At 38.9% G+C, this 23,504-nt stretch overlaps 1 protein-coding gene across 1 annotated transcript in view; it reads right to left on the bottom strand.

Moving 5' to 3' along the window:
• NOTCH2 (notch 2) overlaps positions 1 to 23,504 on the bottom strand; it is a 167,803-nt gene that overhangs the window by 70,710 nt on the left and 73,589 nt on the right. The window contains exons 4-5 of the mRNA XM_011933036.1: positions 21,233 to 21,568; positions 11,090 to 11,212 (exon numbers count right to left, since the gene is read on the bottom strand). Of these exons, the coding sequence (XP_011788426.1) occupies positions 11,090 to 11,212; positions 21,233 to 21,568 (459 nt within the window). The remainder of the gene's footprint in view (positions 1 to 11,089; positions 11,213 to 21,232; positions 21,569 to 23,504) is intronic.

The following is a 23,504-nucleotide window of genomic DNA, read 5'->3' as shown; positions in this document are numbered from 1 at the left end:
CAAGGACCACAAAACTGTCAGCATTTATAAGCTGCAGTGAGCTGAGATCGTGCCACTGTACTCCAGCCTGGCGACAGAACGAGACTCCATCTCCAAAAAAAAAAAAAAAAAAAAATTATGGGCACAGCCTGTGGCAGTAAATATAACAGGGTGAACCTAAGAGGTCTGTGCTGAAATAGAAACCATGGCCTGGGCCTCATTAGCATCACGCTTCAGCCAAGTGAGCCAAGGACCCTGGAACAGTCAGCATTTATGAGCTGTAACACGCGGGGACACAAACAGCTCATTACGGCTCTCTCAAGGCAAGGGCCCCACCCACGAACCACTAGTTTGACTTGGAGCTACAAGTGATGGGTAAAAAAATAGAGAGGGACAACAAGAGAAAGAAAGAAAAGAAGAGAAAGGAATTGAAAAAAGTAAGGTGCTGAGCCTCGGCTCCCACCCTTTCCATTCATCTCTCAACTGTGAAGTCTGTGGGAAAAAGTTTGATCACATCACTGGTCCTGTTAAGGGTCAACTCTCATTGCAACAACAATCTCCACAAGAGGAACAAATAAAAAATGAGCTTGGCTGGCCCTTGCCCTGACCCTGCTACCTTCTCCTCTATGGCTGAGTCAAAAGAGCTCCATCTCCAATATACCCTTCCAACCAGCAGTCACCCAAGCCTCTGAGTTCTGGAGTTTCACCTCTTTCTGTATCAGAGAAGTTCATTCTTGTGACTTCTATCCTACAAAACCTCAGCTCTATACACAAGAGACTTTCTATCACGCTGCTGACGTTGGAGATGAAGAACAAAGAACAAGCTTGAGGGTCCCATCACCTGCAGGGAATAAAGTTGGGTGAAACATTCTGTATAAACACTGCTGTCTACAGGCCCTACCTACTGAGAGGATGGTCTGGGAGTATCGATGTGACTAAGGGGATAATGTAGTTGTGGAAAGGATACTCATACAGAATAAATGCAAGAAATTTCTCCACTAATTCTAGACACCATCATCTTTTTCAGGACTTCTCAAAGGCCTGGTTTCCCTGCATCATGACCAATGTATTTTCTAATGAGCTGCCAGGATGATCTTAACATGTAAAGTGGACTGTGCCGCTCACTTGCTCAAATCCTTTGATGAATTATTTTGCATTTACAATAAAATTCTAACACCTCCCTACATTTTCTGCCTATCTCTTTAAGCTCTAACCATGAAATATCACTAGCTCCAGCCACTCTGGGTTTTTTTCATTTCTCAAAATGATCACATTCTTTCCCTCCTCAGTGGCTAGCACATGTTATTCCTTGTGCCTGGGATAGTCTTATCCTCTCTCTCCCCAACTCCTACTCATTGTCTATGTCGAAAATGTTACCTTCTCAAAGACACCTTGCCTGTCACTAAACACAACTAGTTCTGCCTGTTAATATGCTCTCCAGATACATTCTATGTTTCCTGCAAGGCATTTAGTACAGTTCAAAATTTTATGGAGAATTATATTGTTTATGCCTGTGTTTCTCACTAGACTGTCAGTGCCATGAAGAAATGGGGGGGGAGCTGTTTCCCTCATCACTGAATCCCCAGCATGCAACACAGTCCCAAGCTTAAATAAATATTCCTTAAATGAATGTTTATCTGCTTAAAGTTCTCTTATTTAAGTTATCCTAATCCCAAAATAATAATCATCTTTCAACTCACCCCTCTCATAGCAACAAAGAGTGTCTCTATTCTGTTCCTACCCCAAGTGTCTGTCACCCTTGTCTACACTACCAGTCCACACACAAACCCCTCATCCCAGTCCCCTTCCTGTGTCACTAAACTCCATCTCATTTGACATTGATTGTCAAATGTAGTCTTCATATATAGTCTAGTTTTACAGATTTAGTACAAACTTGGTGCACACTAAAGAAAAATACTAAAGTATCTTAGAAAGGTAAGAAGAGCTGTGAATTTGGAGATGAGGTTGGGCTAGGAATGACTGGAAAACTGAATGCTGTAATTCATTCATTTGTTATCTAAAAAATATATATGTATACACACACACACACATGCACACAAACACAATGTGCCAGGCTCCGACTATACACACTGGGATTATAATGGTGAACAAAACAGCCATGGCTTCTGCCTGCAGAACTTACAAATAGCAGATTTATAAACAAACAAACAATGATGACACAGAGTGATAGGTGCTTTCATAGATACCTATTGCCTTGGGAGTACAGAGTAGGGAGAATAGAGAGGAACTAGAGAATGAAACTTTTAAGAGAAGGCCTGGGAGGAGCGTGCAAGAGGGGAGAAGTGTGTGAGAGGGTGTGTAGAAAAAGGGTGGAGTGCGGAGTATTTCAGGCAGAAAGTATAGGCTTGAGTTGAAGAGACAGCATGGCTCACTTGAGGCAATGAAAAAAAATTCTTGTGGTTGAATTATAAGAAATGCATTAGGGGAGTGCAGAGAGGTGTGCTGGAGAGGGAGTTATATGCACAGCCTTGGGACTAAATCCAAAGACAAGGAGGACCTACTGAAGTGTTCCCAGCAAAGAAATGACTCGATCCAATGCATGTTTCAGAAAGTTCACTCTGCTACAGTGAGGAGAATGGACTGAACTCCACCTCACACCTCCAGGTCAACAAAAACTTCAAGCACTGCAGAGTCCAGGCTCCTGTGGCCACTATAGCAACGAGAAATACTGCAGTGCATCTGGGGCGGATTCCGAAGGCAGCAGCACTGAAAAGCACCCAGGCTCAGCCACTGTGTAGATTGTCATGGAGGCTGGGCCAGTGCGGGGCATTCAGAAAGCTGACCCCCGCCACAGAGAAGAAAGTGGTGCCAAGCTTTGGTCTCCTGCTAGGAGGCCCCACTCTCTGGCTCTCCCCACTTCCTTAGGCTTCTGGGTTGTTGAGCCAGTTTACATAAAAGCCCCTCACTGCACCAGGAGGAAAAATTAGCTGCAGCCAGGTTGAGAGTGAGGAGATACAAAGAGTACCCACCTCCCCTGTCTATGGGCAGGCAGTTACTCTGCTCAGAATGAATAAAATGGAAAAAAACAACATGTCACCTATTAAAAGATTCTACAACATAAAACATGGAGAATGTAATGCTTAAGATATTGATGAAAAGCATACTGGGAAAATTATTCACTTCCAGGAGCTAATACATTTAGAAAGAACTGGTTCTGTATGCTCAAGACATTTAGACATATTTATGTTCTACAAAGAAATAAAAAATAATATAGGACATTAGTTTCTGATCAAAGGGGCTGAGAGGCAGGCAGAAGAGGCTACAAAGGACTGACCTGACAATGAAGAAGTATAAGTCAGTGTTATAAAGAAGAACTTTAAGAGAGCTCTCACAGAACACAAAACAAAAAATGAACAGATTAAAAATCAAGAGAGATTTTAGCTCTGCAGACGAAAGAAATGAAGACCTAATACAAAGATAATAGGTTTTCCTGACAACTCTACAACAAATGAAAAAGAGAGCAGGGAGCCCAGTGTTACTTATGAAAAAGAAGAAACACTCAACTGGCATTGCATTTCCCTAGGATAGTAACTGGAAGACACAAAGGAACAATGTGTAAGAACTTGATGAGATTAATTCGTGACCCAAGAATTTGATATCTAGTCAAGATACAACTTGTGTATGAAGGCAACTAAATCAAAAGACAGTTTTTGAATAACCTAATGGTGCCAACATGTAAATCCTCTGAAATAAAATTATTCAAAGATACTTATTTAGCTAAAGTGTGAATGAAAATAAGGAACTCAGAAATGAAAATGCTGTGACATAATTGCACTGGTAGTTAGCACAACACAAGTAACACATAAAACAAAGTTGAAAATATTATAAATTGGGTTATAAAACTGTAAATATCAAGAATAATTTTAAAGAATATTCATATGTTTATAAATTTGATAACAATAATATAAATATTGAAACCCAGATTATTTATATAAAATCTAGGGAGTGAATGAAAGATATCAGAACTAAAAGTATGCTAATCCCTCATCTTCAAGAGAAAGAAATCAATAAATACATTCTAATTTCTGACATTAAAATTAGATAGATGAAGTCCTTTAAAGATTAAAAAAAATACATAGTATAATATAAATTATCACACCATGGTCTGTTGTTCTCCTGGACCAATTTCCTCTTCCTAGAATGACAAGTGCGTGGCTTACGTTCTTGCTGTTTCCTCTCCTGCCTCACATGAAATCAATATCTGGGTTGAGGACCACTAAGGTTATCTGAATCAAGGGTTCTTACTTTTCTCAACCTTATAGACCTCCGTATCCACTCCATATCACAAGCACACTCACATTCTACACCCCTGTTACAAGACACTCATTGTTCTCATCCAAGATCTCCAACTTGGTACTTCCACTCTCTGACTATAACTTCCCCATCTTCTTCCTTTCTCATTCCCAGTAGACATCTTACCTACTGTATTCCCCACTAAAACCTGTGAGAGTAAACCCCTTCCAATAATCCATTTCATTAGCCAACATCCTTTGAGCTGCCTTAGCTCTTAGTGTAGCTGAGCTCTATGGTCAATGAGATGAATAAAGTTTCTACCTCCTATAACCCTGCGTTGTGTCTCTCTCTCTCTTTCTTTTTAGTTGTGCAAAATCTTACATAGTGATCTAAACCCATTTTGCTCCTTCCTCCTTCCCCAAGCCTACTTTTTTCTTTAACTTCCTGCAATCTAGCTTCTTAGTCTTGTTTGTATTAAAACTGTACTTCAGAAAATTTCTAATAACTCAAATATTCTAATGAACATTTTGCGGTTATCATTCATATTTGAGTCTCCTGGTTGTCACTTATTAATAACCATGGTTTGTTAAAATCAGTCCTGGGAATGCCAAAATAAGTAAGAGCAGTTTCCTGTCTTCCAGAGACTGATAGTCTCTTAGGCAAGCTGAGCACATAACCCAGTAAGAGTAGTGAAATATTACAGGAGCTGCCACCGAGGCATTTAGAGTTGAGTTCAGGGCAAGCTTCTAAGGCTGCATCCTTTGACTGAAGGATGCTATCATGGCTGAGCTCTCTTCCCACCTCTCAAACCTCCCCTTTTCTCACTTTCCTTCTTTGGATCCCATTCCTCATCCATTTTCTGAAGGGTGGATGTTTCTCATACTTTGGGTCCAAATCCTCTGTTCTTATCACTCCACCCAATTTCCCTCACAGACTTGACACATTCCATGGTAACCAAAAGACTCAAAATCTGAGTCTCTTGTCCCTGCCTGTATTCTGAGCTCCTGGGTCTTACATGTTTTTCACTTGGAAAACTCATCTCCAACTTACCATCATCTCTACACTATTTCTCCATCTCTGTCAACAGTTCCCATCCATTACTCAGACTCAAAACAGAAGTTCACTCTTCTTGATCACCTTCCTTACGCCATCAAGTACTTAGATGCTTCCCAATTCCTACCACTGTTTCTTTCAAATTCACATTCACACACACTTTCTACTTCCTAGTGTGGTTATGTGTGGACTTTCTTATGTCTTCCTAGTCAATTTTATCACTCTTAAAATAGGAATCTTTTTCTTTGTTTCTCTTACAGTATCTAGCATAATATATTCCCTGTAGCAGTTGTTCAATAAATATCTGTAAGTAGGTCCAATAGATAAATTATTGAACCTCCTAACAACCATTCCACAGGGGCTTAGAGAGCCATGAAGTTAAACTGGATCATGCCTGTAACATAGCCAAGGCAACACCCTGAGTCACTGACTGCAGGGCAGGAAGGATCCTGCAGTCTCACCTCCTGCATGTGGGGCTAGACTATCTACTCATCCTTGTTTCCACCAACAGCGCCACTAATCAACTCTGGCATATCTGGGGCAAGGGTGCTTCAGGTTAGCACTGTGGCAGTCTGCCCAACTGATAGAAAAGTGAATTTGGGGTGAGGAGGTAGAATTCAGAGAACAGGCTTATTATAGAGTCCTCACAGTCAAGTTGACAGCAAAGAAATTGAAATATGAGACCTTTTTCCCATTCCTCCATGCAGAATACAAATGAGAATAACTTTCCAGTCCCAGATTTAAGTAGTTTACTCTCTCAGTCAAAAAGCTCCATCCCTACAGTCTTAAACAAAGTAGAAAAATGGTTGTGAGAAAGCCTCACTCTAGAGAATAACTCATCACCAGCTAGAGGCTGGACTGAGACAGGAACATCCAGCTCAGAATAAGAGCACCATGAGGAAAGTCTCCATTCCCAGACACGAGGAGCTGATGTACCACCTCTGGCGAATGTACTTGCAACTCACGCCAAACATTTTTACTGAAATGGGAGCACCGACAGCAATGGAAACCTCCCCCAGCTCTTGAGGCTCATCATGCTCTAAAGGAGAGCTGAGAGAAAGTGTGGTCAGTTTTCTTTGACTCATATCCACCTAACTTCCATTGTTCACTTCTGCTTCATGTCCCAGAGCACTATTCCAAGCCCACGCTGAACTTACATTTCTGGATTAATAACAAGCACAAGAAAATAAATCACATCTGCCCCAGAAGTGAGCCCAAAGTCAAAAGCAGCCACAGAGAGGAATTTGTGAGTTGAGCTAAGGGTCAACTTTAATTCTGAAGGAAACAAACCTTTAAAAAGAAAATTCAAATAGCAGTCTATGTAGACAAAACATTAATCTATGCTGCTCTAATAAATTTTGAGCCCTTTAAAATCTTTTTTTCCTTAAATGGGTATCTGCCAGAGCAGAAATTCTCTGATAAGATGGCCTGAGGCCAAATACAGTATAATAAAGACATTTGTGCTCTATCTTCATCCAACTCTCAGGTCTACTTCTATTTCCTAAAGGAACATCCAGTATTCAGGCTTATCCCTCTAAGACAATTCCTATAAAGAAATAAATCATCTCCCCACACCCACTCCCTAAGACCAGTTTCTTTTTTCCATCTGAGCTTAAGCTAGTCCACAAGAGTGGTAGTTTTTGAAGGCACAAACAAACACTAATTAGACAGCCACTGTAGGTAAAAATGCCTGCAGTGGGGTATAACACAGCTCTGCCCACAGGCCATGGGGAAACCATCTATTCCTCTACTTCAGGGCTAGAACAGATGCTTCCACAAAGCAGCAGCAATGGTAATACTTACAGACCATTTTTGTATCTGAAGTAATGCTGTCCAACTGAAATGTAATGAGAGTCACAGATATAACTTTAAATTTTCCAGTGGCTACTAAAACATTTGATAGTAAAAAGGAAATAGGGAAAATTAATTTTAATATTTAATTCAATGTACCAAAATGTATTATTTCAGCATCTAATCAATATTTAAACATTATTAAAAAGATATCTTTTTTCCATATGAAGTTCTTTTTTGTTTTTTGTTTTTTTTTTTTGAGACAGGTTCTCGGTCTCACTCTGTCCCCCATGGTGGAATGTGCAGTGGCATGATTAGCCTTCCAAGTGACCAGGACTACAGGTGCATGCCACCACACCCAGCTAATTTTGTACTTTTTGTACAGACAGGGTTTTGCCATGTTACGAAGGCTGGTCTCAAACTCCTGGGCCCAAGAGATCCATTCATCTCAGCTTCCCAAAGTGCTGGGATTAGAGGCATGAGCCACTGTGCCAGGCCATACTAAGTCTTCAAAATCAGTTATTTGACAGTTACAACACATCTCAATTTACATTAGTCATATTTCAGATGCTCCATAGCAAGATGAAACTAGGGGCCACCATACAGAATAGGATGGATTTAGAATGTTTAGCATAATAGCTGTTTGCAGAACAAATGAAAAAATAAACTTTTTATTGCATTTTTTATTGTTTCAATATCCCAAGAAAGAGATAATAGCAAATAAAGGCTTCTGAGAAAAGGAGGCTGATATATTTTTCCTAAATCAAACCATGAATAGAGCTGGAAAAAATTCTACTCATCTTGAAGTGTAGAACTTGCTACAAAAGACCAAGCCTTTTATGTATATGTACTTACAAAACAAAGCCGTAACTATCAGGTTCTTCTCATTAAAAGAATGGCAAATTTCAAAATCTCCATCTATTTAAAATTAATGCCTATCTTTTCTCAGCCCTATGGTCCTACCCATTCTTTTTCAGATAGCTGGCAACTTCATTTCCTTCATTTCCTCAACCCACTACTCCAACCCCTCCTTTTTCATTTTGTCAAAAGCCAGACCAAATAGTTAATGCTTCAAGTCTACAGCTAGAAGTTGTAAAAGGAATTCTGAACAAAGTTGTAGTAGTCTCTTAGGTGTAGAGAAAAAGCATCAGACTGAATCTAAAGCATTTACATAATGTTAACTTCTAACCTCAAAGTAACCAGCTAGGTTCTCAAAAAGGGAAAACACAAGGAGTAAATCACCAAATCTTAGGATAATGAAACTATAAATGAAATTTTCAGTCTATTAAGAAAACCCAAAGTTCTTCAAATAAAACAAGATAACTCATAAAATCAATTTTATATAGAAAAAAGACCACAGATTTGGAGTTCAACAAGCCTAGGTTCAAACCCTAACCCAACCACTACAGGTCTTGGGCAAATTATTTAACCCGTTTGAATATGCACCATTATCTGAAAAAAGGACATTTAAACTCTATCTCTAATACAGTTATTGCAAAGATTGTACAAGATAAAACATTGTAATCAGCACAGTATTTGGATGCTAACAAACATTAGTTAACTCCTACTAGATCCCTGCTCCATTCACTTATTTAATTTGTGTAACACAGAAAATACTAATCTGAATTTATACATCTAATATCAGTAGAAATATAAGCCCTATGACACAAAATTTTCCTTCTGCTTTTCTCTTTACAATGGAATAGGGGCTGGGATGGTAAATAGCTCAGCTACATGTTACTGAGAACAAAGGTCTGTAAGGAGTGCTAGTAACTGCTGTCATCAATAGTCCAACTGCCCCCATAACTCGGTACATCCCTCACATCAAGTATATAATAATATCAATACAAACGTGGTAACTGCTATCACAGGGGAATACATGGGGTACTAAGGGAGTCCAGAGTAGAACATTTAGCTCAGCCTGGAGAGAGATCACGGAAGCCCTCCTGAAGGAGGTAACCACTTGATCTGAGTCAGCCATGCCAAAAATGATGAGAAAAATGGGGGAGGAGTGGAGAAGGAAACCCTAGAGAAAAGGAATGGTGTCAATGAAGACACAGGATGCGAAGTACTATGCAGTATGTATAGGAAAACTGGGAGCAGATAACTGCTAAGGCATGCCGCTAGATGCATGAGGAGACTGGGGAAGCAGACAGGGCTGAGGCCATGAAAGGCTTCATATAACAGAAGAAGGATCTTAGACTTTATCCTGTTGATGATGGGCAAGGCAAAAACAAGGCTTCTCATTGGGAATCAAAGAATTGGTATGAGTGAAGAAGAAAACCTGTGATAAATAACAAAAAAACTGAAGGTCACTCTAAATGACAGACAGCAAATCAAAAGAAATAAAATTGCCACATTAAACTTATTCATGATCTCCACTACCCTTTTTGGAAAATATAAAAACAGAAACATCTTATAAAGACTTCTATCAAAAAGAGGCATTTATTAAATGTCCTGGAATAAGAAATTTGAATAAAATATCATTTCACTGGGAAAGTTTTCCCCAAGAGCAGGCTTTCCTAATTAATATCAAAGCAAGAAACCAAGTGTGGTATCAAATAAAAACCAACAACAATACTACAATGCTGTTTAATCTTCACTGGCATCAGAAGCCTCAGTACTACACAGTTACTCTCACACAGCAAGGAAGAGATCAGAATGTGGTCAAGTTCTTAACAAGTATCTCATCCTGTCCAATACTGTAAGGATCATTAAAAAGAGAAAAAAAAAAAAACCATAAATTTTTCCAGTTACTATATGTCATGTAATTAACTTTACAGTAATTTTTTAAGTTGAAAAAATAGCCTCTGAAAAGTCTACCACAGGAAAATGGCAAAAACTAGAAGAGAGAATGTGATAAAAAGTACAGAGGGCTAAAAGTGTAGTTCTAGGATCAAAACACCATGAAGAAATTCTAGGGGAACTCCCAATTCTAGGAAAACCTGGTGGAAAAGTATTAAAAGGGACAGTTTGGGGATTAAAAGTAGAAATGTTTGGCCTCCCTATGAAGTTGTGTGATTGAGTTTTTAAATGCTTTTCATCTTTTTCTATTCATAGTCTATAGTTTTAAAGAGTACTCTAAATAATTAGATGCTATAGATAAGGAAAAGTAATTCAGAGACAGTAAAGAATACCAGGTAGTAATGACCTCACTTCAACATTAAGATTCTTTGTAGGAGATAGCCCCACTACTGGTGCTTTAATTTTTTCTTATAACACTAACTTCCTCTTGGGTTTCCACATTAAATTAATTTCTCTCAAAAAGGCCCAGCTCTTAGTCCTTTAATCAGTTCTTAATTGTCTCTATTCAGTAGATAAACAAATATAAAGAGAAATTAGAACCAAATGTCTACATAGATCACTCAACCTGCCTAAGACTACATGAGAAACTTCCAAGAGGCTGTAAAATTAAACAAGACTACCCGTCTAATGTTAGAGGCAGAAAAATCTATTTTTGTCCTGTGTGCAAAAAGGGATAGAAGAAAAAAACAAATGTAGGATGCATATCATAAAAATAATGTCGTTAAGAGTACCTGCCCAACACTTTGCCTAGTTATAGGACATGACATTAAGATGGGACAGATCTCTGTCCATGAACAAATAAGCTCTGAACTCTTGTAACCTGTATAATTTATTTTAGCATTTCAGGAAATTTTTCCTCTTTAATATTTATTAAGCATCAACTACGTTCCAGGTAATGTCCTGCTTTTCCCAGATAATAAGCTTAGAGTGTAGCAGTCATGCTCTTCTCTCATATCTGCCACAGCACCTAGCATGGTGCTGAGTTCAGAGTTGCTGATAATAACTGTGAAAATATGTCTCTGAGTGAACATAGGAGAATGTATGAGGTTAGTACAATAAGCAAAGATCTAGCATGGAGATCCTGCTCAGTTCACACACTGGTTCCAGAGCAGGCCTAAGATTTTTGTTACTGATATTTTAAAAAAACAGTCTGCCTCTGGTCACCAATCCATACCCCATTCTGGTGGATTCTCCACACTGTACATACCTGTCCATTGTGGGGGGCAGCGGCAGTTGTAAGTGTTGACCCCATCCACACAAACCCCTCCATTCTGACACCTGTGGTTAGGGCAGTCATCAATATTCCTCTCACAGGTGCTCCCTTCAAAACCTGGTAAATAAAGAACAAAAGAAAATGGTGAAATCTCATACAAAAGAAACGACCTGCTCTGTTCCCACAGAACATGATTATTAAAACAGACCCACTTCATGACTTCAGTTCAACAGCTGCTCACCCAGGACTCACCATATGAAAAATCCCCAATTCTCTGTCTTCTCTGACCTCAAGCATAGCTAGACAGTGAAAGTGATTCATTGTGCCAATGGCATGCCTTCATAGTTACCTCACAAGTATTTCAAAATGTTTTCATGAAATAAAATCCCAGGGATGATAAATGTCTACTTGGGACAGAGATATTCAAGGGTTCTGAAAAAACAGGGTATTAGATTTTCCACAGCTCCATGCCAGACTAATAGGAAGAACAGATAAAATATTACCTAATTAAATTTAAGTTCCTTTTATTTTTTTTCTTTGAATGATTGCTAGGCTTCCAAGCCAGGTGGGAAAGGGAGTGGAGGAGGATATTGGAAAAACACTGAACTTAAAGTATGAAGACATGGGTCAGTCCCAATCTCACCACCTGCAAGCTATTCGTACATGGTAAACTAAAGTTCCACATCAGCTTCCTCACCTGTAAAAAATGAGGCTAATTCCACTTGCCTATCCTGTCTTTCTAATTATAAGTGCCACATCATGAATTAAGTGCTATACAAATGTTAAAAAGTATCTGAAAATTGGATGGCATTATTACTAGTTAAGCTTACCAGCACTTCAAATTCATCAGCCTCTTCTCTAAACTTATAGCACTGCTTCCTTCCCCTTGACTTTTTCTTTTATGAAAAATGAAACTAGTACACCAAACTTCACTCTAACTGCCCACAATGTGGTCCTTTGTAGTTTATATGTTGGGCCTCTTCCTTTCTCTTTCCTTGCTACCAAACTCCTGAGCTAATTAAATAGAAGACTATCAGCTTCTATTATAAACATTCTCCTATTTGAAATATAGTATGATTACATATTTGGCTTCCTCAAAATATCCCTTAAGGTTCCTCTCTCTCACTCAAAATACTTATTGGGCCTTACATTAGGCACTGGTGATACAGCAGTGAGTCCTTGCTTTTGTGGCATTTACAGCCTGGTGAGTGGGACATGCATCAATCACACTTTGCTTTATTCCTTACCATAAGTTATTGTGACATTCTACATCTGCTCTGCTGCATTGGAACATGGCTGATTTCTCTTAATACAATGGCGGTCATATAAACAAGTATAAACTGAGTGACCAAAAACATTAGTCAAAAATCACTCCAGGGAAGACAGAAATCATTGAAGGCTTTATTGAAGGAAATTATATTTCTCCAAGCATTTGGTACTCAGTCCATTCAAGCAGATGAATCACTAAGGAAGCCTGAAAGAGACTATGAAAATATACTCGAATTTCAAAAATGTATATTACTCATATTTCATATTATTCATACAGAAATATGAGTCTTACAAATAGACTAATGAGCCAGAAAATGATGAGCCATTGAAGCCCACCCCTACAGAATCTATGGGACCTACTAGGTCCTTGAATAAGAACTAGGTTCAGAGTTGCTGCCCAATAATACCTGTGAAAATATGTCCTTGAGTGAACATAGGACCAGCCCCTAGTCTGGGGCTCTTGATGAAGACATTCTTTGGAAAATTTAAAGACATAGTTTTAGATTGTTGGGGAAAATGGGGCCCTGGCCTACAACTGCTAAACTTAAGAGGTCTGGTGGTGTACTAAAATGTCAATGATCATCCTCTCCCTAACTCGATCTCTCTGATGAGCAACACTAAATACAGTTGACTAGGGTGTCAGGGAGGTAGTAAAGCCCTTGTAGCTAAACTATAAGGAATAGAAACTGTGACTCTAACTTTATACTAGCCAATGTTACAACTAACTGAATTCACTAACCACAGACAAATTAAGAAAGCAGAAGCATTTCAGCAGAACCACAACAGAAAAGAAATAAAGTGTTTTCTTTTTATAACTGATTGACTATTGTTGAGGTACTTCTTCCCTGTCAATAGGTAGGTAGGTAGGTAAGAGGGGAGGTAGGTAAGACAGCTATTTCATGGCTAAAAGCATGGCTTCTGGGGCCAAACTGTCTAGGCTCAACTCTCAGCATTGCCATGCAATAGTTGGGTGAACATGAGCAAGATACTTAAACTTTCTTGGGGAATTAACAGGACCTACCTTAAATGGTTTGTAAAGATTAAATGAATTAGATAAAAACAACACTTAATTCAACAAATGGTCCTGGGACAACTAAATATCCACATGCAAGAGAATGAAGTTAGACTCCCTCCCCGCACATAAAAATTAACTCAAAATGGATCAGAGACCTAAAGGTAGGTGGTAAAATTATAAATCACTTATAAATAGTAAATCTTTGTAATGTGGGACAAGCAAACTTTTCACAAATATGACAGAGAGCACAGGCAACAAAAGAAAAAATAAATTGTATTTCATCAAGTTAAAAACATTTGGGCTGAAAAGGATATCATCAAGAAAGTGAAAAGACAGCATACAGAATGACAGAAAATATCTGCAAATCTTATTATCTGATAAGAGACTTGCATTTAGGATATATTTTAAAAAACTATTACAGTTCAATATTAAAAAGATAAACCAATTATAAAGTAGGTAAAGGATCTGAACAGACATTCTCCAAAGAAGATACATGATGACTGATAAGTATATGAAAAGATGTTGAAAATCATTAACCATCAGGGAAATGTAAATCAAGACCACAATGAGATACACACTTCACATTATGGATGAATATAATAAAAAAGACAGACAATAACAAGTGTTGATGAGGATGTGGAGAAACTGGAATTCTCATATACTGCTGCTTGGAATGTCAAATAATGTACCCACTTCAGAACAGTCTGACAATTCCTGAAAAGGTTAAACAGCATTACCATCTGATGCAGCAATTCTGCTCCTAGGTATATACCCAAGAAATATGAAGATATATGTCCACCAAAAAATTATAGAAAAATGTTCATAACAGAATTATTGATAATACTCAAAAAGTAGAAGCAACTCAAATGTCAATCAACTGATGATGGATAAATAAAATGATAAAATGTGGTAAATCTGTATGATAAAATATTATTCAGCCATGAAAAGGAATGGAGTACTGATATATGCTACCACATCAATGAACTTTGAAAACCTCATGCTAAGTGAAAGAAGCTGTGACAAATTACTACATACTGCACGTTTCCATTTGTATGAAATGTCCAGAAGAGGCAAATAGAGACAGAAAGTAGACTAGTAGTTGCCGAGGGCTGGGAGGGAGTTAGGAGGAATGGAGAGTAATTGATAATGGGTAAAGGGTTTCTTTTGATATATAAAAATATTCTAGAATTGATTGTGGTGATGGTTACTCCTATCTATAAATCTACTAAAATTACTGAATTGTGTACTTTTTTAAAAAGTAAATTGTATGGTATATAAACTCAAATCTATTATATGGTATATAAATCTCAAAGCTATTGTATTAAGGGAAAAAGCACTAAACACAGTGCCTTACACATATTAGCTAATATTATTATTTGTCAGTAGTATTACAGCATCCCTTAGAGATTGTCTACTCTAATCCTTTTATGTTACAGATGAGGAAGTTGAGAGCCAGATGGCTGACTTGCCCAAGATTAAATAGCTAGTAAGTAGGAATAAGTACTGAACCAGAAACTTTACCCAATTGCAGTCCATACATTTTCTGGGATCCCGGAGTTCCCTTCTGACAATGTAAAAATACAAACTTAGGTCAAAAGTTCCCATGTCTGAGAAAACCCAAGCCAAATCAGTTCTCCTCCAAAGTTAAGACAGGATTTATGCTTTAAAAATAGAGATACAGAATTCTCTTTGGAAAGATCTACCAAATTCTTGTAGGAAACAGCCTACCCAAAGTAGGGGAAAGGCTATATGAAAAGTTACAAGGCACTTCTTAAAAATATATCTTAAGTTTTCAGGGAAAGGTAAACAGACAAGTTTCCAGACCCGTGGGTGGAATGGGTGTAGCAGATTCACCGAGAGGCTCACAGGGCCATACTAAAGGGAGTCTACTGTTTAAAGCCAATTCACATCCTTTAAAGGTAAAATGGAGAGAAATTAAACTTGGGAGAAGCATTTTAAGACTGTGTTGTTACAAAACCATGGGCCACTTAACTGATTAATGATGGCAATGAGGGCAGGGACCAGAAAAGAGTCTTTCGAACCTGTCATCCCCACACACAACAGCAACTTTCAGGCAAACACCCTTGTCTTTCCATTTTCAGACCCTAGGAGGTGTGAGGGTAGAAAGGCTAGGTAGAGAAGATGAAAAAGTGAGCAGAAAGGAGATGAGATGACACAACCAGGATTCTCCGAAGCTGGGCTCAAAGTCCTCAAGAAAAGCTCCCATGAACAAGGAAGAAAGAGTGAAGAAAAAAAACAGGGATACCTGGAACTGGACAAAGGTAAAAAGATAAAAGGATACTTTTTTCCCCCAGAAGAAGTCTGTCACAAAAGCAAACCTGCAAATATACGATCAGTGTGACACCCAAGAAAATGACATATGCGGCTGGGCATGGTGCCTCATGCCTGGAATCCCAGCACTTTGAGAGGCCAAGGCGGGTGGATCACCTGAGATCAGGGGCTCAAGGCCAACCTGACCAACATGGTGAAACCCCATCTCTACTAAAAATACAAAAGTTAGCCAGGCGTGGTGGCAGGCACCTGTAGTCCCAGCTACTTGGGAGGCTGAGACATGAGAATAGCTTGAACCCGGGAGGTGGAGATTGCAGTGAGCTGAGATTGCGCCACTGTACTCCAGCCTGGGCAACAGAGCAAGGCTCTGTCTCAAAAAAAAAAAAAAAAGAAAGTAAACAGAATGACACATGCCCCCAAGTGTGAGAATGCAAGAGGGAATCTGTCCCTATCCAACCAGTTTTCTTGGCATACACTTTCCATTCTCTGAATAAGCCCAGATTAACTCACTGACCCCTGTGCCTGTGCCACGTATCTCCCACCTCATCACCTGCACAGGCTCACTGTTCCCACCTGCTTCCCTTCATATCTTCCTATTGACCTCACTTTTTTCTAACTTTGTCACCAAAGAAGTCAAAGAAATAAATCGGAGGATTCAAAGACAATAATTTCAGTACATTTTAAAAAAAATGTAGAATATAGGAATTCTCATCTCTGTTTACCATGTTCAATTCATTCATTTTTCAAATATTCATTGATGCACCATTTTATGACAGGCACTATGCTGGGGATGCTGGGGACTAGGGTAGGGAGTTAAAATGAGAGTGTCTACTTGGAAAGATGAACAGATAAATAATCACTGTGATAAGTGCTGTGCTAGAGATATGCAGATGTCAAAAGACCTTAGAAGGTCTCCAATCCACTTGGAGGATAGGGAATATAGAAGGCATTTCAGTGAAATAGGGTGTCTTTGACAAATCACTAAGAATAAGTTCTATATAAAAAAGGGGAAGAGGGTGATAGAAAGCTGAGGAGGCAGCATAGGCAAGAACATCCAGCATGAGAGAACAGTGACAGACATCAGGAACATCTTTCAGGAACATCAGGTAAAATGGACTTAGGGCCCAAGTCACAGGAGCTAAAATAATACACCCTGGAAAGTGGTATGATCATTTCTGCATCTGCTCCAGAGAAACCTGCCAAAATATGATTAGCATAATACCCAAGAGAACGTCACATTCCCCATGTGTGAAAATGCAAGAGGGAATTATTTCTAATAGTTCTTAAGCTCAGCAACAACAGAGTAGACACAAAAGCCACAGAATGTGCTTAGGCTTTACTTTAATGATATAGGGATATCACGTATCATCAGCCTGTGGAGTATAGAGGTGGTTTACAAAGGATAAACCTTCACTGTTTGGAAAGGAAAGATCAGAGAACTCTTTATGAAGTTTAAACAAAATCAGAGGAATAAAGAGATGTGGGAAAGAAAGAAAAAAAGAAAGTACATTGAGGACAGTCCAATCCAACTGTGAACTCATAAGGGACAGCCTGTAAATTCAAAATAGCCTACTGTTTTCTGATTACTTGTGCTACTTTATTAAAATTGCCACAAACACAAAACTAGTCTACCTCTTTCTCTCCTCATTATTGGCCCTAACCCAAAAATAGTGGGAGTAAATGATTTAATCATTTATTTTCATGCTCCATTTTGTTCTTAAAATTACTGTGGTTGGTGCCCCTCCTTTAGCTTCTACTAAAGACTTTACATAATGAAAGTTCATGAAGTGTCTGGATTATTAACAGTTACTTATCCAAAAAGATGAGACATGGTTCATTGATTTGATTCTATTAGTTCTCTCTTGGAGATATTTTTCTCCTCCCTCTGTGAAGAAACATTTCTTTCTGTGTCATACAGGATGAGTCATTTTTGTAGTTTTAATTCCCTCTTGAGTCCTACAATAATACTAAAATACTCACAGTGACTACAGTATCCTTTGCAGGAAAAGAATTGTAACTTAACCATTTAAATATAGTCACTAAGTTATGTGGCATTCACTGACTCAGAGTTGAAAAAGACTCCAAAATTCTTATCCAGTATTATTTGAGTATACAAGGACAAAAGGAGAGGCCAAACTAAGTCTAGGATGCACAATACAAAGAAGAAAATGAGAAGACCAAAGTTACAGTCTCAATACTATGACATAATACTAAACCATACAGTCAGTCAGCCAATATATATTTGCGGGCCTAGTATATACTGGGCACTGTTTGTAGGTGTTTGGAATACAACAGTAAACAAAAACAAAGATCCTAGTTTTCATTCTGGAAAAGGTAAGAGGCAGTAGAATTTGGAAAAGACAGACAATAAACAATAGACATAATGAAGTAAATTATATAGTATAAATTATATAGTAAGAAGATAAGAGTTACAGAAAAAGAAAACAAAAAGTAGACCAGGGTTAGTAATTAAGGGGGTGGGGGACAGTTACAATTTTAAATAGGGTGGTTAGAGTAACCCTCAATTAGAAGTGCCAAGATGTGAAATGCAGTGGAAGCAACCATTTGAGAGTTGCATAATACTTCAACAAGCTACTTTGCCTCCTGCTGACTTTGTTTCCCCATTTTTAGAACTGAAATAATAATTCTCATTAAATAAGGGTGCTGTTTACATTGAGATAGTGACTATTACTCTAAGCAACATTTTAGTTTCCTGACAAACATGGGAAGCAACTGAATGAAGGGCAATGGAAGGAAGGGCACTGCATTATGAAAAGGACTTTTTAAAAGAAAACCATCTCTAGGCACTATTTCCCTTTGTGGAAATAAAGTGAATATTTTCTGAACTCCACCTGGGACACATGAACAATGAGCATGAAATCTTAGAAACTGTATAAATAACCTTTATTCATGGTGTCACTGCATCATCTATTGTTTTGAATTCTCTTTAAATTTCCTTCTATATATTTATCCAAAGTTGAATCATCTGTTTTAGATTATGGGACCCTGAAAAGCAAGAACTAGTCTATGTAACTACTTTTAAACATCTGCACAATGCCATATATATATGTGTGTATATATATACACACACACACACACACACACACACATATTGACATGTAACAAATACTATTTGATTATAATTAGGAGTGTCTTGGTTTTCTCACAACATGAACATGTATTTTTAACCCAAACAGCTTAAAGCATTTAACAAAAAGTTTTACATACCTACAAAGTGCTTTTAGGAAGCAGATGTGCAGTGCAGTGTGGCACAGTAAGATGCACAAAGCAAAGGCTTTGAAAATAAACTGCCTGGGTTTCAGGACCCAGCCTAACCACATATTAGCTGTACAACTTTGGGTGAAACACTTAACATCTCCAAACTTCAGTTACTTCACGTGGGAAGACTTGAAACATAATACCTGCTCCCAAGATTTTTGTGTAATTGAGCTAATAAGCATGGAAGTACCTGGCACAGTTTCTGAGCCACCAAAAAAAGTTAAGTTTTCTCTTCACCAAATCTCCCCATTCCCACCCCTCATGTTAATCTCTCCTCACACACACACACACACACACACACACACACACACACACCCCATCAGTGAGTAAATTAAGTGTCTTGCGTTAAACTACAAGCAGAGAATAGAGTAAGAGACAGCCAAGATTTTCTTACTCTATTTCACTAGCCCTGGCAGCCTCTCAGTGCGGAATCCTTGGTTATTTCCTTTCTCAAGGAGGAGATACTATTCTAGTTTGACAGATCCTTTCCTGGACACACTCTCAGAATTCCCTAAGGTTCTTATCATGGCTAATGGATAACAATGCAGAGGCTATGGGAGTGAATAATCACTCTCTCTCAGCTAAAAACTTCCTTTATTGACTTCTCTAACTTCCCGTCAACATCTTGCTGCCAAATCAACCTCTTGTTCTAGGCAACTATTAAAAGCAATTTTCTTGAAACTGAAAAACACATTAAGCCTTCAATAATGAATCACACTAACATCAATTACTAGCCAATTAGATTACTAGAGTATCAGACTCAGACAATATTTGCAATATTGAAATATTTTCAAAATAAAGTTGTTTACATTTCTATTTCTGTCTTTAACCCTTAAAATGCAAATACAGGAGTGAAGACAGATGTATTTTAGTTATTTCTTTTCTACAAGATAAAGTGGATAATAATATTATGTTAAGAAAACACTTATTTAGTATCTAGAATGATAGCATTATCTATTATTTATTAAAAGAGAAACTAAAAGTAATACAATTAAATGCTTGTTCTTGTGACTTAGCAAAATAATATAAAGTTTTCATTTCAATTATGTGGCAATGCTTTGTATAGCTGTATTCCAAATACATAGCATGGTGCCTAGAACACAGCAGGCAGTCAATACATTTTTACCAAATGAAATGAATAAATTACCAGTTGATTTTATACTGAGGACCAACCTATGACCTTTAATCCCTCCAAAATAAAACACACAATCCCATTATATGTGAACCATATCCACAACACCAGAATCTAAGATTCTCACTCTGAAAGAGTAACTAGAACAACTTCTTTTTGAGGCAATTCTGCTTACTTAGCACATTATTCCCCCCTACAGTTTTCCTTCTTTTGTTTTTGTACTAAGGATATTTGTATAAAAACAGGATCTTTGTTGCTTAGTAATTCATCTGCTCCAGCTGCTTGTATTCTGTTCCCAATCAAAATTCTTGGTTTTCAGCCTCCTCATCATTTTTATAAGGAGCTGAATGAATTGGCCAGGATTGTTCCTTTCTCCCTCTCCATGGAACACCAGGCCCCAAGCTCCCCGACACTGCTCCTCTTTTTGTTTCTATCTTTGGGTTGTGTGTGTACTCTAGAACACTTTTATCAGTGAAGAGTGTATCAAAGTATTATGCCATGCATAGTCTCTCATATATCATTTATCAGCTCATCAAAAAGTGCTCACTGATTAACAGAGGACTCCCTCCTCAGTTTCAGAATTCTCTAGCTTAAGTTAGGGGAGGGTTACACCAAAGTCAGAGAGGGTACATGGGAGCGGGTTGTGAAGGCCAGTAGCCCAGAGAAAATCAAGGGCAGCTGGGTGCTTTTAGGTGGCTAACAAAGAATTACTCCATCAAAAGCAAAAGCACATAGGAAAGTTGATCACCTACTGTTAATGTCAATTCAGTTTAAAGCACTTTATTAACCACACATACATATTTTCCAATGTCTAATTCTCATCATGTTCTTTTTCATTCCAGACTTTCCTGTCTCTTTCCCAGAGCTCTGTTCCTCTTATTTCTCACTGTTTCTACAAAAGGGACAATAAACAATTTTCTAACCACTCATCATCATAAACCCTGACATGCTAAATTACCCCCTGCTCAGTTTATGGACCACAGTGGGCCCATAAAACTCCTCCCTCACTAGCAACCCACCCCACACAAAATTCTCACTTCCCTTTTTCCTTGCTTTAGGAAGCTTCCTAAAAAAAGCAATTGAGCCACACCCACTACCTCCTGTGCTAGGGGTTTGTCCCCTAATCCCGGGACACTAGGGAGCTCCTTACCTGGAAGACAGTTGCACTCAAAAGTGAAGTCACCAGTCTGCCGACAGGTACCTCCGTTGACACAAGGCGAGGGTGCACAAGGCACATACAAGCTGTCACAGTACTGGCCTGTGAAGCCCTGAGGGCACTGGCACTGATAGGAACCAGGCAGGTTGAGGCAGGTGCCACCATGCTGGCAGTGTCCTGGAATGTCACACTCATTGACATCAGTCTCACATTTTTGCCCTGTGAAGCCTGTGAGGCATTTGCAGGAGAACTGATTGGCCACAGTGGTACAGGTACTTCCATTTGCACAGGGATGAGACAGGCAGGCATCAGTCCATTGGCACTCCTTACCTAAAGGAAGGATAACAAAACTCAGTACTGGCCACAGAAATAGGAGATGGCCCCATCCTCAATACCGCATTGACATCAGGGAGCTCTTGCATGGAGAAGACCTCAACTCTTTGCATTTTACAAAAGGCTAAATCAGAGCCTCCTTAAGGTCATCTGACACAGAGCCCTCTCCAGTAACTCTGCAAGGGCCTCAGCAGAGACACAAGGACTCAGTGGGTGTAGCACCTGGAGGCAACTGTAGGTTAGTCACATTGAAGCCCAATCCTGCAGGATGCTATCAGCAATAGGAGTCTGGATCCATCTACTCTCTCAGAGCTCACTGTCTTTGCATATGCTGCTCCTCTGTTTGAATATCAACTTCTGGGTCAGGCGCCATGGCTCATACCTGTAATCCTAGCACTTTGGGAGGCCGAAGCAGACCGATCATGAGGTAAGGAGTTCAAGACCAGCCTGGCCAATATGGTGAAACCCTGTCTCTACTAAAAATACAAAAATTAGCTGGGCATGGTGGCGCGCACCTGTAATCCCAGCTACTTGGAAGGCTGAGGCAGAAGAATCACTTGAACCAGGGAGGCGGAGGTTGCAGTGAGCTGAGATTATACCACTGCACTCCAGCCTGGGCAACACAGAGAGACTCTATCTCAAAAAAAAAAAAAAAAGAAAAGAAATATCAACTTCCCTTCTGTTTTCCTAGTGAACTCTCACTTATCTTGGCAACTCTGCTCTAAAGTTCCAACCTCTGTAAAGTCATCCTTAGTGCTCCCCACACACATACACACGTGCGCAAACACAGATACACCAAGTTTGCTGTTTCCTTCTATTATACCACCTGCCACACTGGCAGGGTTGGGTCTCCATGGTATGCTCTCACATCATGTCTGTTGAATGGATAAAATATATTGATATTTTCCACAAAATATAGTTACTAAGTAGACCTCTGGTGATAGAAACAAGTGACTACTACTTCTGTTTCCTCTAAATGTAACATACACATATATTCTGGGAAACATTTTATTAATTGTGGCCTTGCTATATATATCACTTGATGTGTTTGAAAATGATGAAGGACCTCTGGGTCCCTATATATCAAATGAAATAGCCATCAGGAGGACAGAGGTCTAGAAGGTATTCTGTGGACTTTCTCAAGTAGGAAAGTACCAGCACTAGCAGGAAGACTCTGATGGGTTGAAAACTAAATCACGATGCCAGGGGAAGCAAAGCAGATTATTTGAGATAGAAAGAGAAAGAGAAAAAACTATGCTCACAGAACTAGAAAATTTGATATGCACATGGCTGGCTTTTTGTTTTCATTAGTCTAAGTCTTTTACTATTTAAACTACAGAGATGAGAACTCCTTGAATTTGTTAATACTCCAGTTGATTGTCTGGGAAGACATCTAAATCTCTGACCCCACAGAAAGGTAAATGGGAGACACAAGAGTTTTTCCATAAGGGAAAAAGAGGTGACATGTGACATATGAGCACAGAAAAGTGTTCTCTGCCTATCAAGGAATGTCAAATCAAAGGAGAAAAGTGTAACACAAATTTAGGTACAGCATATACATCTCAGGGAGCTAAGACAGAAAATGAAGGAACTGCAATTCTTCCTGTCTTTCCACTCATGTCACTAAGAGACACTTACAGTGGAGAAGAGATATAAATGCTCACTTCTGGCAAGTGTGATTTTCAGAGTGATGCCCACAACTGAAACAGAAAGATCCCTGGGCCAGAAGTGGTGGCTGATGCCTGTAATCCCAGCACTTTGGGAGGCTGAGGTGGGCAGATCACTTGCAGTTAGGAGTTTGAGACCAGGCTGGCCAACATGGTGAAACGCCACCTCTTCTAAAAATACATAAATTAGCCAGGCTTCATGTCACATGCCTGTAATCCCAGCTATTTGGGAGGCTGAGGCACTAGAATCACTTGAACCTAGGAGA

Source organism: Colobus angolensis, unplaced genomic scaffold (genome assembly GCF_000951035.1).
Source record: "Colobus angolensis palliatus isolate OR3802 unplaced genomic scaffold, Cang.pa_1.0 Scaffold124, whole genome shotgun sequence".
Lineage (NCBI taxonomy): Eukaryota > Metazoa > Chordata > Mammalia > Primates > Cercopithecidae > Colobus > Colobus angolensis.
Note: the sequence above shows the minus strand (reverse complement) of the source record. Positions and strands in the feature narration are given on the sequence as shown.